General features: G+C 49.5%; 1 protein-coding gene across 1 annotated transcript in view; it reads right to left on the minus strand.

Annotated features, from left to right (window-relative positions):
* Positions 1-17,790, minus strand: part of RIMS4 (regulating synaptic membrane exocytosis 4) — an 867,656-nt gene extending 849,866 nt beyond the window's left edge. Inside the window, exon 1 of the mRNA XM_069651349.1 lies at positions 17,044-17,790. Coding sequence (XP_069507450.1) covers positions 17,044-17,140 — 97 coding nt within the window. The 5' untranslated portion in view covers positions 17,141-17,790. The remainder of the gene's footprint in view (positions 1-17,043) is intronic.
* Positions 17,791-19,073: the final 1,283 nt, after the last annotated feature.

Raw genomic sequence — 19,073 nt, forward strand, 5'->3', positions numbered from 1 at the left:
ACAGCTAGGACCAAACACACTTCCATTTTCAATGTGTGGTAATATTGGTAAAATCAAGAAATGAAAGTATCAAATAAGCAATAACTCCCCAAATCCTGGCGGGGGACTTGAAAGGAACCCTGAATCTGAAACAACTGTGACTGTAAGTGGAAATCCAGGTGCAGAGATTAAGGAATAGAATGGGGAAGTTGAAGCTCCTTTGCATAATCAGAAAGTCTTGCCTGCGCAGATGTCCCAAATATGTGGTAAAATATATAACCAAATACAACCCCTTACGATGCATCCCGTTCCCCGCGTGCCACCAGTCTGCAGGTCAGCAGCTAGAACCTGACCATGTACGGAAAGAGGAGGTACTGACCCCTCACTCTGTAATGCTTTCCCTCTAGTCATGCACCAAGAAGCCAATCATTTGGGGTTTAGAACTTCACTGAATTATTGTTATTATTATTATTATTATTATTATTATTATTATTATTATTATTATTATTATTATTATTATTAGAATAATTATTGAATGCAGACTTAGCTTCAAGAAGCATCAGGGAGCTTTACAATCATAGAAGGAAGAACATGGTGAGGGAAGCAGAGAAACAAGGGACTGGGGCGCTAACAACAGGAGAGGGGAGAGCGGCTAATTTGTCAGCACGGGACCTGTCAAGCAGCCAGCGGAGGAAACAGTGGAAAACATATCTCTTCTGGAAGGCGTTTCCCCGCCAGACCAGTACCGCCAGAGACTCTTCCTAGCACTGATATTCAAGTGCTAGGGGCTTTGTTCGTTCAGATGTTTAGGCTACCCAGGCAGCAACATGCTACGGGTACTTAGCCCTTTAAATCCCAGGATAATGTATTATTCTTCACCAGCTTGCCCTCCTCTGGCTCTGTTTCTGCTTCCCCCGGTTCTACCCCCACCCCCGTTCTTTCTATGAATGCTCTGAAGTATTTTACATGCATTTGTGCCCTAATAAAACACCAAATAAATAATAAAAACAAATAGAAAATGGGGAGCAGTATCGGCAATACAAGTTACCTCCAGAGCTATTTCGTTAAACTCCAATCAAAAGGGACATGGGAATTAGGGAAAACAAATGAAGGTGGAGCCAAAATAAACACACATGAATTTAAAAACAAGGACATATATCAGACTGGGTGCGTTTTAGCTGACTATTTATAACATATCAAAACAATGCATACCATGACATTGCATATCTTGACATGACATTTCCTGACATGACTTATCATTACACTAACTTGTGCAGCTCCTCTGGACCATCTTTGTATGCATTAGGACATTGTGGTGTTGATTTTGTATCAATTTATGGCATTAGGCTCATCTACATAATAGCTTGTATTAGAAACAAATCATAAACTTGTATTTCATACACAGGAAATGTCACAGAGCAGGAAGGAGAACGTTCATAAAACACCAAAAAGTGCTTGAGTGCATTCCCATGGCCAACAGGCCAGATAAGCCACTCACATAGGCAACAGGCCCAATAGGACGACGTAAAAGGTAAAGTGAAAAAGTGCAAATATGAACATTTGATTATGTAAATTACAGTGTATTTCGACATTTAAAGGATTGTAATGCCTTCTACAAGACTAGATTTTAACTTTCTGGTATGTCATCTACTATTATTATGTGTTAATCCTGGCATTGCGCTGGTGAGAAACACAGCCACAATGAGTCGTTTCACTGGAACTACAACCAGTGCCAATCTGTAGAATTTTCCAGTCCCTAGACCAGAAAAAAGTGGACAATTGCCCTAGTAATTCAACATTTAATGAGCATAATCCACAAAGAGGTCGCCAAAGGAAAGGGCAGTCAGTGGCACCACCCTGCCGTGTCTGATTGCCAGTATTGTGAGGTGATCAGAGCCTGACAGGTTCAGCCCACCACGGCAGATTGCAAGCAATAGCCAAAACCGCCTTGTGGATAGTGTTTACTATTAGCACCCTGGTGGGGGGAGGCAGACAATCAGGTGGCTAGGAATGCAGGCTTTAACCGCCAGTGAAAGCCTGTGTTCCATCCTGCCCCATTTTGTTGTTTGGTTTTTGCCCACTCCCCGCCGCTCCTTCCTCTCTGCTCCTGCCGAGTGCCATGAAAAGGGAAGAGGGGCTCCGTGTGGAGCCCCGCTTCCAGTTCCATGCCGGCCATCTTGGAAAAGTATTTTCCTTCGTTCAATGGGACGCAGCGCACGCCCCGTTGAACGAAGGAAAATACTTTTTTTAGCACCCCAGGTTACCCTCCCTTCCCCCGTTCCATCTCTTGGAATGGGGGATTAACGCTATATTATGTCCACTGCTGGTTGCAGCGCCGCTTTCTGTTGAGGCCCTAGACCTCCATGATGAGAACTGGCCTGCTGTCTTTCTGGGACTGGCAACATAAGGTCAAATTTGGCCGAAGAGAGAAGATGAAGCCTGGCAAAGATGAGATAATTGAATGTAATAGACACACTGGCCATAATTTGTGGTCATAATGTGGGGTCTAACGGAAACCGGAAATAATGTGCAAGGTTGGAATAATGTAAACGTGCAATGATATGCTTGTGGGAATATTGTGAATCTGCCATAATGTGCAAACTTGGCACAATGATCAGATCACCGAGTGGGCATGAGGACATTTGATAACTTAATCACAAAATGTTGAACAAAACTATCTAGAAACAACACAGCCCTCTATATTGAAACTATTACATACATATCTATATATTTTAATTTCTGAAACGTTTTTATTGAACTATAGCACTATATATATATATATATATATATATATATTTATATATATATATATAAAACATGTATTATAATAATTCAAAATAGGAAATGGAGGTCCAGTATTCCACAAAAATATAATGCAGCATGTGTACACACATAATACTTGAATTGAACGTGTCTTTTCTTCAACTTTATTTCACAGAAATCCAGGGGTTTCTTGATGGTCAAACATGTGACTGTAATTGCTCTATACGTTTCGGACATAAGCAAGTCTCTCATGGGCATGTAGAGTATCCGCAGTGTTAATCAGTTGTGGGCCCCAGGTATGTTTGTTGGAATTTGATAACTCGACAGTAGAGAAGTGCTAAGTGGGCTTGTTGGAAACCGGCAATAATGTGCAAACTATGCTTTCTGAAAATTGGTAGTAACGTGCTAACTAGGTCTAAATATACAATCATTAAAAAGCAGAGTTAATAATATTTATTCCTGGGAATATTTAGCGCCTTGTAGTGGCATTACCATTATGATTAAGGCTCCCGGGTTGTATTGTACATAATTTTTAACCATGTCCATCTTTATTTATCCATATTTGGTTGGTGGTCATTTTAGCTGTATTTAGCTACATTCATTTTGAGTTCTTTAAAAGAATGAGTTACAACTAATATTTTCCACATGTATTTTAATGAAACATGTATCCCCTCTGTACCCTTGGCTGGGTTCTCACAGAGGTGGTTATTGCACATCAACGCCAGATCAATGTTTATCTTAAAAAGAAAAAGTGCCTGATTCATGGAAATGTACGCAGAAATCCTGCAAGGTCTGCGCACTGAGAAGGACACTGCTCGAGCCTGCATGCAGAAAGAAAAAAGCACGCCCCACATATTCATGGAATCTACAGCACCAAGTAACCGCATTCGCAAGTCGCGCCTGCAACGCCCCGACACACCCACACGTAATGCATGAACAGCCAGAGCCGCTACCTTTGTGCGCCCCCTGTGCACGAATACACACACCCTTCAAACAGTGCATGGGGCCTCCAGTAAGCAGGCGTGCGACTCGGGACCATGCGCGGGGTCCCCATAACTGTATCCATCACCAAGACAACATGCATATAAAAAATTGTAACTCGCCAATAACTCGCAAAATCTGCATGCGAACCCCCGTAAAACGTTCCTGCACCCCGCTACACTGCTTACATGCACCCCTAAGTTACATCAGAGCCCCGATTGAGTACACGTATCCCGAAATCCGACATGTAACCCCACCTGCTTGCTGAAAATCCTACATGCCACTGTACTTATGCCTGCCTTTGTGTGACGCATTGTATCAAGGACTTGCGTGGCCATTTCCAAGCCCAGTTGTTGCACGATCGAATCCATGAATATGTCTTGTGCCACGCAATAGTCGGCGTGCGAATGCCCACTTTATCGCAAGTTCTTCCCCTTTGTTGGTGTTCGGCCCTCTGCGCAAGCCACACCCATGCTCTGCTTGGAGTCTCGCGCAAGGCCCTTGGCGGCTCGCACAGGCGTGCCAAGCAAGCGCAAACTCCACGCAACTCCAGGAAAAGCACTGAGTATTCAGTTCCATTGATTGACAAAGGCGGATTGCCACGCAGTTGCGCACGCATGTACCCTATTTTCCGCACAGATAATTCCATGAATTGGGCACTTAGTTGCTCCTGTTACTGTTGCAGGTGTGAGCAACATTTCTGAAGCCATTTAAACATCTTTAAAGTGAAATACATTCCATTTGTTTGCCTTTCATATCTAATATGTTGCAAAGCAATCTGCTTGCAGTGCGTGATGCTTGTAATGCTAATAAGCAGACCTGCATTTCCACTTTTTTCAGTTTTTTCAGGTTTTTTAACAGTAAATACTGAAAGGAAACAGAGTGATTTCCGTCTGTATTTCTGTGTACAAATCAGCAAGAATGGAAAACAGGCAACCTTAATTAATAGTTAATTGTATTCTTGCTTTTGTATTTCTGTACATTTAAAGCTCACCAAGTGCAGTGAATTGACCACAAGGAGGCCAATGTAGACACTATAAAAATACTAAATAACAAATCATTAAATAGGCATGCACCAAAAGAAGAGAGGCATGGCTAAGTTCTATTTGGCGAACCAGAGTGCTGTGTGGGGAAAGTAGTGCGCAAACAGGAAAGTGTTTCACTTTGGGAAAATAATCCATTCAGATGAAGAACTCAGACATGACTTTGCTGAAAGAGTTAGTGATTTCAGGCAACAGACCATGGTCACCGCCTGGTACTGCCCTCTGCTGGCAGTGCTTGTTAGGCCTGCATGAACCTATTTGGTGAAACAATAAAACATCTAAAGTTCAAATGATTCAAAATTCGTTGAATTGCCAAATGTGTTAGGCAATATGGCACCATTCATTTTGGCTAGGCCAATTCATGACCTGTACTAGGCATTTAAAAAAAAGTCTAGAAAAGTGCATTGGGGCATATCGGTGTCTCTTTTTCTGTAAGCCTACCATCCATGTATTGTTAGTGGCAATGAGTCACATTATTTCTTCAGTGTCTGTAGCAGGTGTGGGAGGGTTAAAACAGAGAAATAAATGTTGCACTGCCTGCTTGGCTTCTGCAGGGCAGTGTGGAATGCTTCCGTCTTTTTCCAGAAGGCCTTTTTGAGTCCCATCACAGGTTTATGGTGTGATTCAGTAAATAGGTCAAGCCGACTCCAGCATCCGCAACCAAATAGTTCTGCTCCAACTGCAGGAAATAATGCAGATCTGTAACCGCAAGTAGACGGAGGGGGAGAAAGGAGGAGCCACTTCCCACGTGATGCCACCCTCATTCCCTAGGATAGCTGCAAGGCTTCCTGGACGTGTGCAAATTCGGGCTTGGATGATCACAAGAGAGGGCCTCAGCTTGGTGAGGGAAAGACCTAGTTAGCCATGCCCTTAAAGAATGGAGCAGACTAGCAGCAGTCTCTAGACTCTCGCTACTATTGAAAGCTTGCTTCCAGTGCATGGAGCAGGTATGAACAGGCGCTTCCAGTGCGTGGAGCAGCTATGAACAGGCGCTTCCAGTGCATGGAGCAGGTATGAACAGGTGTTTCCAGTGCGTGGAGCAGGTATGAACAAGCGCTTCCAGTGCGTGGAGCAGGTATGAACAGGCGCTTCCAGTGCGTGGAGCAGGTATGAACAGGCGCTTCCAGTGCGTGGAGCAGGTATGAACAGGCGCTTCCAGTGCGTGGAGCAGGTATGAACAGGCGCTTCCAGTGCGTGGAGCAGGTATGAACAGGCGCTTCCAGTGCGTGGAGCATGTATGAACAGGCGCTTCCAGTGCGTGGAGCAGCTATGAACAGGCGCTTCCAGTGCATGGAGCAGGTATGAACAGGCGCTTCCAGTGCGTGGAGCAGGTATGAACAGGCGCTTCCAGTGCGTGGAGCAGCTATGAACAGGCGCTTCCAGTGCATGGAGCAGGTATGAACAGGTGCTTCCAGTGCGTGGAGCAGGTATGAACAGGCGCTTCCAGTGCATGGAGCAGCTATGAACAGGCGCTTCCAGTGCATGGAGCAGGTATGAACAGGCGCTTCCAGTGCGTGGAGCAGGTATGAACAGGCGCTTCCAGTGCATGGAGCAGCTATGAACAGGCGCTTCCAGTGCATGGAGCAGGTATGAACAGGCGCTTCCAGTGCATGGAGCAGCTATGAACAGGCGCTTCCAGTGCGTGGAGCAGGTATGAACAGGCGCTTCCAGTGCATGGAGCAGGTATGAACAGGCGCTTCCAGTGCGTGGAGCAGCTATGAACAGGCGCTTCCAGTGCGTGGAGCAGGTATGAACAGGCGTTTCCAGTGCGTGGAGCAGGTATGAACAAGCGCTTCCAGTGCGTGGAGCAGGTATGAACAGGCGCTTCCAGTGCGTGGAGCAGGTATGAACAGGCGCTTCCAGTGCGTGGAGCAGGTATGAACAGGCGCTTCCAGTGCGTGGAGCAGGTATGAACAGGCGCTTCCAGTGCGTGGAGCAGGTATGAACAGGCGCTTCCAGTGCATGGAGCAGGGATGAACAGGCCCTTCCAGTGCATGGAGCAGGGATGAACAGGCCCTTCCAGTGCATGGTATGAACAGGTGCTTCCAGTGCATGGAGCAGGCATGAACAGGCATTTCCAGTGCGTGGAGCAGGTATGAACAGGCGCTTCCAGTGCATGGAGCAGGTATGAACAGGCGCTTCCAGTGCATAAAGCGGGTATCCCGCTACTATTCACAGCTTGCTTCCAGTGTGTGGAGCAGGTATGAACAGGCGCTTATAGTGCATGGAGCAGGTATGAACAGGCGCTTCCAGTGCGTGGAGCAGGTATGAACAGGCGCTTCCAGTGCATGGAGCAGGTATGAACAGGCGCTTCCAGTGCGTGGAGCAGGTATGAACAGGTGCTTCCAGTGCATGGAGCATGGATGAACAGGCGCTTCCAGTGCGTGGAGCAGGTATGAACAGGCGCTTCCAGTGCATGGAGCAGGTATGAGCAGGCGCTTCCAGTGCATGGAGCAGATATGAACAGGCGCTTCCAGTGCATGGAGCATGGATGAACAGGCGCTTCCAGTGCGTGGAGCAGGTATGAACAGGCGCTTCCAGTGCATGGAGCAGGTATGAACAGGTGCTTCCAGTGCATGGAGCAGGTATGAACAGGCGCTTCCAGTGCGTGGAGCAGGTATGAACAGGCACTTCCAGTGCATGGAGCAGGGATGGACAGGCCCTTCCAGTGCATGGAGCAGGGATGAACAGGCCCTTCGCGCTTCCAGTGCATGGAGCAGGGATGAACAGGCGCTTCCAGTGTATGGAGCAGGGATGAACAGGCTCTTCCAGTGCATGGAGCAGGGATGAACAGGCGCTTCCAGTGCATGGATCAGGTATGAACAGGCGCTTCCAGTGCATGGAGCAGGTATCACGCTACTATTGAAAGCTTGCTTCCAGTGTGTGGAGCAGGTATGAACAGGCGCTTCGAGTGCATGGAGCAGGTATGAAAAGGCGCTTCCAGTGCGTGGAGCAGGTGTGAACAGGCGCTTCCAGTGCGTGGAGCAGGTATGAACAGGCGCTTCCAGTGCATGGAGCAGGTATGAACAGGCGTTTTCAGTGCATGGAGCAGGTATGAACAGGCGCATCCAGAGCATGGAGCAGGTATGAACAGGCGCTTCCAGTGCGGGGAGCAGGTATGAACAGGCGCTTCCAGTGCATGGAGCAGGTATGAACAGGCGCTTCTAGTGCGTGGAGCAGGTATGAACAGGCACTTCCAGTGCATGGAGCAGGTATGAACAGGTGCTTCCAGTGCATGGAGCAGGGATGAACAGGCGCTTCCAGTGCATGGAGCAGGTATGAACAGGCGCTTCCAGTGCATAAAGCGGGTATCCCGCTACTATTCACAGCTTGCTTCCAGTGTGTGGAGCAGGTATGAACAGGCGCTTCCAGTGCATGGAGCAGGTATGAACAGGCGCTTCCAGTGCGTGGAGCAGGTATGCCCAGGCGCTTCCAGTGCATGGAGCAGGTATGAACAGGCGCTTCCAGTGCGTGGAGCAGGTATGAACAGGCGCTTCCAGTGCATGGAGCATGGATGAACAGGCACTTCCAGTGCGTGGAGCAGGTATGAACAGGCGCTTCCAGTGCATGGAGCAGGTATGAACAGGCGCTTCCAGTGCATAGAGCAGATATGAACAGGCGCTTCCAGTGCATGGAGCATGGATGAACAGGCGCTTCCAGTGCGTGGAGCAGGTATGAACAGGCGCTTCCAGTGCATGGAGCAGGTATGAACAGGCGCTTCCAATGCATGGAGCAGGTATGAACAGGCGCTTCCAGTGCATGGAGCAGGTATGAACAGGCGCTTCCAGTGCGTGGAGCAGGTATGAACAGGCGCTTTCAGTGCATGGAGCAGGGATGAACAGGCCCTTCCTGTGCATGGAGCAGGGATGAACAGGCCCTTCCAGTGCATGGAGCAGGGATGAACAGGCGCTTCCAGTGCATGGAGCAGGGATGAACAGGCGCTTCCAGTGCATGGAGCAGGGATGAACAGGCTCTTCCAGTGCATGGAGCAGGGATGAACAGGCGCTTCCAGTGCATGGATCCGGTATGAACGGGCGCTTCCAGTGCATGGAGCAGGTATCACGCTACTATTGAAAGCTTGCTTCCAGTGTGTGGAGCAGGTATGAACAGGCGCTTCCAGTGCGTGGAGCAGGTATGAACAGGCGCTTCCAGTGTGTGGAGCAGGTATGAACAGGTGCTTCCAGTGCATGGAGCGGGTATGAGCAGGCTCTTCCAGTGCATGGAGCAGGGATGAACAGGCGCTTCCAGTACATGGATCAGGTATGAACAGGCGCTTCCAGTGCATGGAGCAGGTATCACGCTACTATTGAAAGCTTGCTTCCAGTGCGTGGAGCAGGTATGAACAGGCGCTTCCAGTGCGTGGAGCAGGTATGAACAGGCGCTTCCACTGCATGGAGCAGGTATGAACAGGTGTTTCCAGTGCGTGAAGCAGGTATGAACAGGTGCTTCCAGTGCATGGAGCAGGTATGAACAGGCGCTTCCAGTGTGAGGAGCAGCTATGAACAGGCGCTTTCAGTGCATGGAGCAGGGATGAACAGGCCCTTCCAGTGCATGGAGCAGGGATGAACAGGCCCTTCCAGTGCATGGAGCAGGTATGAACAGGTGCTTCCAGTGCATAAAGCGGGTATCCCGCTACTATTCACAGCTTGCTTCCAGTGCATGGATCAGGGATGAACAGGTGCTTCCAGTGCACGGAGCAGGGATGAACGGGCTCTTCCAGTGCATGGAGCAGGGATGAACAGGCGCTTCCAGTGCATGGATCAGGAATGAACAGGCGCTTCCAGTGCACGGAGCAGGTATCACGCTACTATTGAAAGCTTGCTTCCAGTGTGTGGAGCACGTATGAACAGGCGCTTCCAGTGCATGGAGCAGGTATGAACAGGCGCTTCCAGTGTGTGGAGCAGGTATGAACAGGCGCTTCCAGTGCATGGAGCAGGTATGAACAGGCCCTTCCAGTGCATGGAGCAGAGATGAACAGGCCCTTCCAGTGCATAAAGTGGGTATCCCGCTACTATTCACAGCTTGCTTCCAGTGCATGGAGCAGGGATGAACAGTCGCTTCCAGTGCATGGAGCAGGGATGAACAGGCTCTTCTAGTGCATGGAGCAGGGATGAACAGGCGCTTCCAGTGCATGGATCAGGTATGAACAGACGCTTCCAGTGCATGGAGCGGGTATCACGCTACTATTCACAGCTTGCTTCCAGTGCATGGAGCAGGGATGAACAGGCACTTCCAGTGCATGGAGCAGGGATGAACAGGTGCTTCCAGTGCATTGAGCAGGTATGAACAGGCAATTCCACTTCATGGAGCAGGTATGAACAGGCGCTTCCAGTGCATGGAGCGGGTATCACGCTATTATTCATAGCTTGCTTCCAGTGCATGGAGCAGGTATGAATAGGCACTTCCAGTGCATAGAGCAGATATGAACAGGCGTTTTCAGTGCATGAAGCAGGTATGAACAGGCACTTCCAGTGCATAGAGCAGGTATCACGCTACTATTCACAGCTTGCTTCCAGTGCATGGAGCAGGTATGAACAGGCACTTCCAGTGCATGGAGCTGATATGAACAGGTGCTTCCAGTGCATGGAGCAGGGATGAACAGGCACTTCCAGTGCATGGATCAGGTATGAACAGGCGCTTCCAGTGCGTGGAGCAGGTATGAACAGGCGCTTCCAGTCCATAAATCCGGTATCCCGCTACTATTCAAAGCTTGCTTACAGTGCATGGAGCAGGGATGAACAGGTGCTTCCAGTGCATGGAGCAGGGATGAAAAGGCGCATCCAGTGCATGAAGCAGGTATGAACAGGCGCTTCCAGTGCATGGAGCGGGTATCACGCTACTATTCACAGCTTGCTTCCAGTGCATGGAGCAGGGATAAACAGGCACTTCCAGTGCATGGAGCAGGCATGAACAGGCAATTCCAGTGCATGGAGCAAGCATGAACAGGTGCTTCCAGTGCATGGAGCGGGTATCACGATATTGTTCACAGCTTGCTTCCAGTTCATGGAGCAGGTATGAATAGGCACTTCCAGTGCATGGAGCAGGTATGAACAGGCGCTTCCAGTGCATGGAGCAGGTAGGAACAGGCGCTTCCCGTGCATGCAGCAGGTATCACGCTACTATTGAAAGCTTGCTTCCAGTGTGTGGAGCAGGTATGAACAGGCGCTTCCAGTGCGTTGAGCAGGTATGAACAGGCGCTTCCAGTGTGTGGAGCAGGTATAAACAGGTGCTTCCAGTGCATGGAGCAGGTATGAACAGGCTCTTCCAGTGCATGGAGCAGGGATGAACAGGCGCTTCCAGTACATGGATCAGGTATGAACAGGCGCTTCCAGTGCATGGAGCAGGTATCACGCTACTATTGAAAGCTTGCTTCCAGTGCGTGGAGCAGGTATGAACAGGTGCTTCCAGTGCGTGGAGCAGGTATGAACAGGCGCTTCCACTGCATGGAGCAGGTATGAACAGGCGTTTCCAGTGCGTGAAGCAGGTATGAACAGGCGCTTCCAGTGTGAGGAGCAGGTATGAACAGGTGCTTCCAGTGCATGGAGCAGGTATGAACAGGCTCTTCCAGTGCATGGAGCAGGGATGAACAGGCCCTTCCAGTGCATGGAGCAGGTATGAACAGGTGCTTCCAGTGCATAAAGCGGGTATCCCGCTACTATTCACAGCTTGCTTCCAGTGCATGGAGCAGGGATGAACAGGTGCTTCTAGTACACAGAGCAGGGATGAACGGGCTCTTCCAGTGCATGGAGCAGGGATGAACAGACGCTTCCAGTGCATGGATCAGGTATGAACAGGCGCTTTCGGTGCACGGAGCATGTATCACGCTACTATTGAAAGCTTGCTTCCAGTGTGTGGAGCACGTATGAACAGGTGCTTCCAGTGCATGGAGCAGGTATGAACAGGCGCTTCCAGTGTGTGGAGCAGGTATGAACAGGCGCTTCCAGTGCATGGAGCAGGTATGAACAGGCCCTTCCAGTGCATGGAGCAGGTATGAACAGGTGCTCCCAGTGCATAAAGTGGGTATCCCGCTACTATTCACAGCTTGCTTCCAGTGCATGGAGCAGGGATGAACAGGCGCTTCAAGTGCATGGAGCAGGGATGAACAGGCTCTTCTAGTGCATGGAGCAGGGATGAACAGGCGCTTCCAGTGCATGGATCAGGTATGAACAGACGCTTCCAGTGCATGGAGCGGGTATCACGCTACTATTCACAGCTTGCTTCCAGTGCATGGAGCAGGGATGAACAGGCACTTCCAGTGCATGGAGCAGGGATGAACAGGTGCTTCCAGTCCATGTAGCAGGTATGAACAGGCACTTCCAGTGCATGGAGCGGGTATCAGGCTACTATTCACAGCTTGCTTCCAGTGCATGGAGCAGGGATGAACAGTTGCTTCCAGTGCATTGAGCAGGTATGAACAGGCAATTCCACTGCATGGAGCAGGTATGAACAGGCGCTTCCAGTGCATGGAGCGGGTATCATGCTATTATTCATAGCTTGCTTCCAGTGCATGGAGCAGGTATGAATAGGCACTTCCAGTGCATAGAGCAGATATGAACAGGCGTTTTCAGTGCATGAAGCAGGTATGAACAGGCACTTCCAGTGCATAGAGCAGTTATCACGCTACTATTCACAGCTTGCTTCCAGTGCATGGAGCAGGTATGAACAGGCACTTCCAGTGCATGGAGCTGATATGAACAGGTGCTTCCAGTGCATGGCGCAGGGATGAACAGGCACTTCCAGTGCATGGAGCGGGTATCAGGCTACTATTCACAGCTTGCTTCCAGTGCATGGAGCAGGGATGAACAGTTGCTTCCAGTGCATTGAGCAGGTATGAACAGGCAATTCCACTGCATGGAGCAGGTATGAACAGGCGCTTCCAGTGCATGGAGCGGGTATCATGCTATTATTCATAGCTTGCTTCCAGTGCATGGAGCAGGTATGAATAGGCACTTCCAGTGCATAGACCAGATATGAACAGGCGTTTTCAGTGCATGAAGCAGGTATGAACAGGCACTTCCAGTGCATAGAGCAGTTATCACGCTACTATTCACAGCTTGCTTCCAGTGCATGGAGCAGGTATGAACAGGCACTTCCAGTGCATGGAGCTGATATGAACAGGTGCTTCCAGTGCATGGCGCAGGGATGAACAGGCACTTTCAGTGCATGGAGCAGGTATGAACAGGCGGTTCCAGTGCATGGAGCAGGTATGAACAGGCGCTTCCAGTCCATAAAGCCGGTATCCCGCTACTATTCACAGCTTGCTTACAGTGCATGGAGCAGGGATGAACAGGTGCTTCCAGTGCATGGAGCAGGGATGAACAGGCGCATTCAGTGCATGAAGCAGGTATGAACAGGCGCTTCCAGTGCATGGAGCGGGGATAAACAGGCACTTCCAGTGCATGGAGCAGGTATGAACAGGCAATTCCAGTGCATGGAGCAAGCATGAACAGGTGCTTCCAGTGCATGGAGCGGGTATCACGATATTGTTCACAGCTTGCTTCCAGTTCATGGAGCAGGTATGAACAGGGGCATCCAGTGCATGGAGCAGGTATGAAGAGGGGCTTCCAGTGCATGGAGCAGGTATGAAGAGGGGCTTCCAGTGCATGGAGCAGGTATGAACAGACACATATTTCTGTTCGCCTCAGGAGAGTAGAAAGCACAAAACCCAATTGTTAGTCAATGTCTTTCCTTGGCTGCATGAGGCACCACCAGTGGGAACGAGCAAAGAAGAGGATTCTGAAAAAACTGGTGCAGTCTGGCTTATAACAGTCTGGGTAAAGCTGGAGACTAAGCAAGGCCTCCAGGTGCTGTAACAGATGAATCTGTGGTGGTATTTTTCTGCCATTCAGCTTTGAACCCATGGCCGTACAGCTCTACTTACACCTGTTGATAGGCCCTCATCTGTTATTGTATTTGAACATGCTTAAACCTTCTATCAGTGGTCCTCAATCTGTGGGGCTGCCATTGTTAAAGTGGTAAGAAAGATGCCCCAGGAAGGGGGGGGGGGGGGCAAAGGCTCTTCAAATGTACGCTGTGATTTAAATTTAAAATATAGAGAGAAATGGCGTCTGGGGGACCCGGCAACACTATTTGAACTCCAGGGGGGTTATTTATTTAATTATATTTTTTATAAGGAGCCTAATAATGTACCAGAGTTCGGTTTCTAAGCACGGATCCAGGATTTGAACCTCTGCTGCTCTGTGTGTGGTTTTTTTTCAAGACCACCGCGTTGCCACTGTGCTATCCTCCAATCAGGATCAAAACGTCAGAATACCACTGTTAAGTGGTCCGTGAAGCCGTGAGAACGTGCCATATTGGGACCATGTATAACTCAACAAACAAGCCCAACTTTTAAACGTGCGACATTCTAACGCCTCTTTTTCTTGCACGAGCAAACATTTTACCCCTGCCGGTTGTTACTAATAAATGGGAGAATTAGATCCAAGATGTCCAATGCGCTCAGCAGAAAGAGGACTTGTTTCACTTCCTTCTGGTAAACCCTTGCTCATGATTCTCTCAGGGCCCGACGACGTATTTTGCCTCTCTTGATATGATCTAATAAGGCATTTATAACGCGCCTATACACAAGTGTTTGAAAAAGTGAAGGCCTCCAGGACAATCCCGGCGATGCCATGATCTTTCTTCTGGGGGACCAGGATAGCAACCGGCCCAAAGCGACCGGCAGTTTTATTTTTGGAGCTTGGCGTCAGAGAGCTAAGAAGGTCGGGAACTGTTGGGACCAGAATAGGCGGATACAGGGGGGTCATCACCATCTCCCCCGCAGGGCCTAAAAGACCCCTACTGTTTCTGAGCCCGATAAAGTACTCGATGGCTATTCTTCTGGGATTAATCATGGCTCCGTTTAGTTTTCTTCTTCCGTGGTGTAGGTCTGCGATGCCTTTTTATATCTATTATCTAGCCTCATTGCTTAGCAACATTTTCAATGTTTTACTATGTTTAATATGTTTAGCACCACACACCCTGGGTAATAATAAGCAGCGCTCACATGTCTGAGGGTTCGTAGCGCTATATAAATGCCAAATTATTATTATTATTATTATTATTATGACAATATTCTTGTCGTTTTTTTTATTGGTAATGTATTTTGCATATTTCTCTTTGTAGATTATTGTGTTTGCACTGCATTGTCTTGTCACGAAAGACTCAGCGAGTGTAATCAAAACCTAAGCTGATCTAATTGTACAGCGCGCGCTTGGGGGTTAGGCCCTGCTATGCCTGGAAAAGCCTGGTAAACACAAAACAAAGCGACCACCATTGGATGCAGTGGCACTCAATTCCAGAGAGAAACGCTGCTCTGTGGGCAAGGGGCTGCGCAGGGCGCCCGGCACTGCCATGCGGCGCGCATTGCTGCCCGTGTGTCTTATTCTTAAGCCGTCTTAGCATCTGGCTGCATCTGCAGAAAGTAGCCAGAAAACGTTATGCAAGCGGGCGCTTCTGCACAGACCAGGACAATTAGCCTTCCAAACCAGCAATGCCATGGGAGGGCACGGATCTTGTGCACAGTCAGTCCCGAGGTTTATTTTTTACAAAAAAAAATAGCAGATTTGAACATTGGATTTTTGAATGAGCTTTTCTCGCCGAAGGGAGGAATGCAAGCCACAAGACCGAACAGATGAAGGATTGCATGCAACATTTCCAGATAATAGAAGAGCCCAAGGGAGGCGCGAGGGCGTCCATCACCCGAGGAGAGGGGCTCTGTCCTGGGCACGCTCTTAAGGCCATCCTTACCCATCGCGCTCGCGCTGATGGCGTGTAATGATGCCCTTCTGCACTGCACGTCTAGAACCAAGGAAGCAGCAAAGAACAAGAAAACGGCAGCTGGGGGACACGGCGGATCCCCATTCCATATAAAATTAGGAGGACCTCGCCTTTGCTAAGGCGCCCCCTCCTCCCTCAGCAACCCCCAGGAAACCAAATGCACACAGGGTCAAAGGTGAGCTTCATAGGAAATAGCCACACTTTCCCTAAAGGACTCGATTGGTCAATATGCTTAGTGATGTGCAACTGTTTGCTCCCCACAGCCAATCCAGAAAGAATGGGATGCATACAGAACCAGATATGCTAACTGGTGGTGCCTACACAATGTGTGTCTGTAGTCTGCAACTGATGTGTTTATACATCTGTATGTGTTGTGTGTGTGTTTGGATAGATAGAGAGATGGGTAGATAGAGTTAGACAGATACATGGGGAGCTAGATAGGATATATATATAGAGAGAGATAGACTAATAGATGAGAGAGATAGGATAGATCGAAATAAATAGAGACACGGATAGATAGATACGGTAGATCGAGAGAGATTAATAAATATATATATATATGTATATATATAGAGAGAGAGAGAAAGAGGGAGAGGCAGAGAGAGAGAGTGAGAGATGGATAGACAAAGTTAGATAAATAGAGAGATAAATAGGTATATAGAGAGAGAGATAGAAAAATAGATGGGGAGAGAGAGAAAGGATAGAAATAGAAACATGGATAGATGGATACGGTAGATCGAGAAGATCGAGAGATGGCTAGATTAAGAGAGAGAGAGAAAGAGAAAGTGAGGGAGAGATGGATAGATAGAAATAGAGTGGTGGATAGATAGATGCAACAGATAGAGAGATAGATACATTCATATATAGATAGAGATAGTTATATAGAGAGATGGAGAGACAGAGGGGGGAGAGAGAGGGAGAGATGGATAGAGATATAGATAGATAGATAGATAGATAGATAGATAGATAGATAGATAGATAGATAGATAGATAGATAGATAGATAGATAGATAGATACAATAGATCGAGAGATAGATTAATAGAGATAGAGAGATGGAGAGAGAGAGAGGGGGGACGGGGGAGATGGATAGATAGAAATAGAGATATGGATAGATAGATGTAATAGATAGAGAGATAGATACATTGATAGGTGGAGATAGAGAGACTGGAAGAGAGAGAGTGGGAGAGATGGATAGATAGATAGATAGATAGATAGATAGATAGATAGATAGATAGATAGATAGATAGATAGATAGATAGATAGATAGAGTTTCAGGCATAAGGCCAGTGTGCTCACTCAGCTGCTGAACGGACCCTCCCTACAGATACCCCCTCAGAGCCCAGTGCCCGCTCTGCTATGCACACCTGCATTTGCCATGCTGTACACGGGATATATAACACATTGAGGATGAACTTCACAAGGGGGTGTCTATGGTGACACAAACCCGGGGGTCAGGTGGGAGGGGCACGAGTGGCACACGACAAGACAGACACTTACCCGCATCCTCCTCGTCAAACGAGTTCATGCAGGGAAAGTAGATGGCCAGGGCCTCGAAGGATGCCGACAGGCTGATCCGGCTCTGCGACCTCTCCATGAAGAGGGCCGGGGCGCTCCCGGCCTCCACGGCCGGTTTGGCCAATTTCGTCGTCCCATTTTTCACTCGGAGCACTGCACGCGGCGTTTTGGCAGATTTCCGGGCCCCTCAGGTGGAAGAAAATATGGCTTCGGTGTGAGTCCCCCTTTCACCTGCAGTCCCCTCGGCTGGGCTCGCGTGAATATCGGGGGAGAGTGCAGCGCGGTTTGTTTCCCCGTTGCATCAATCGCTCGTCACAGAGACAGCATCCCTGTCGAAGACCTCGGCGCCGATTGGCCCTTTCTTGCTCTGACAGATGTCCACATAGATGTGGGGGTGTTCGGCCTCCCGTGTGCATGCACAACTGACCCTAAAGTGCAGCCGTGTCCAGCAGCAGCAGCAGCAAATGAAACGATCCGCCGACGACAGCTCAATGGAGCGGCCGCGCTCGCTTTACCTCAGCATCAATTGCTCAGTGGCCTTCATTCACAGGAGAGCTGCCTGCTGGGGGGGTGGGGAGGGGGACTTGAATGAAGTCATTATTGGGTTAAGACTGCTCCAATCACAGCTGCCTGCGAGCGAAGGGGGCTGTCTGTCAGCAGCAAGCGCCCAGGCAGCGGAGGCCGCCCGGGTACCTCACAGCATGGGGTTTTTGGGGACCCGGCGTTACTGCATGCGCTGTGCTAATGCTGCACAATGCTGTCAGAACGCCACCTGGAGCTGGCGCTGCAGCACAGGAAGAACGGGGAGGTGGGCATGTTGCTGCCATGTCTATTTCCGCTGCAAGCCTGTTCATGTAAGCAAGGTTATCATAGGTATGCACACCGTGGACAGGGCTTCGCCCTCGCGCCCCCCCCCACCACGCATACACATGATTCGCTTCCGTCACAAGCTATTTAAAATCAAAATGCATTGTGTACTGTATAAGATTGGCAAGCAGAAGCCTAACAGATATAGTGGTGTATGTGGGCATTTGTGTTTTGCCTTTATGATGAAAAGAAGCATAACTGCATGCTTCCGAGCGCGACATTAGGTTCTCAGTGGGAAATTCGTCCAGCTACCTATATCCTTTTGCTGCCTGCGGGCTCTTCGACACTGGATGTGCTAGCCAAGTTACCTCCGAGCCATCAAGGCGCTATCATAGATGGGCACTTTTAGATACACCTTTTACGTCTCCTGCGCAACTGCATAAACCTGAGGGTAGATGTGGTGTCGGTTGGTCCACATCGTTGTGTGGGCGGGCTGCCGTTGCGGCCTTGGCGCGAGACATCCAGGACGTGACGTCAGGGGAAGGGGAGGGGCGAGGGAAGCGTTACTGCAGTTGCCGCCTGTACTTAAATAAAGAAGGTTGTGTTATGACCCCGGCTCCCGCGTATCATTGTCAGAGCGGCCTGCGTGCCCGCGAGTTCCCTAGGCGGGGACCCAAGAATGGCGACGAGCGGTCAAGTGACCCACCAGTGCTGTGTCGAGGTCTGCAGCCGAGCAGTTTAGCGCGTCGGTGCGCCTCGGACACATTAGCGGCTGACAAGCCGCGCACCGCCTCAGGCACACAAGGCACCGCGGAGCGGCACATAACAGCAAGCAGCTGTTGGGAGGGGCCCTCGAGACTCGCGCCTGCTCCCCCGTGCAGGAGACAAGCACCGGCCGCACAGCGCGGTTCAGCACTGCAGGAAGGCCTGACCAGCTGAGTGAGCTGCAGGCCACGAAGGCCCTACACGGACCAAAAGACAACAGAAGTCCTCACGCGGGTAAGCACCACCCACGCTTAATGCTTGGCAGCCTGCCACTCATAAGGCACGTGCGGCTTGGAACCGGCACGGGCAGAACAGGAGGCCAAAGCCCCAGCTCATTAGAGGCAGGGAAGAAGGAATGCGAGGACTATAATCCAATAACTCATGCCACGAGAGGCAGCAAACGCTCACGACCCAAAAACAGAGTCCCAGCACATCTAACA

The sequence above is a fragment of the Ambystoma mexicanum genome, chromosome 3p, assembly GCF_040938575.1.
Source record: "Ambystoma mexicanum isolate Mex_15411 chromosome 3p, UKY_AmexF1_1, whole genome shotgun sequence".
In the NCBI taxonomy this organism is placed as follows: Eukaryota; Metazoa; Chordata; class Amphibia; order Caudata; family Ambystomatidae; genus Ambystoma; species Ambystoma mexicanum.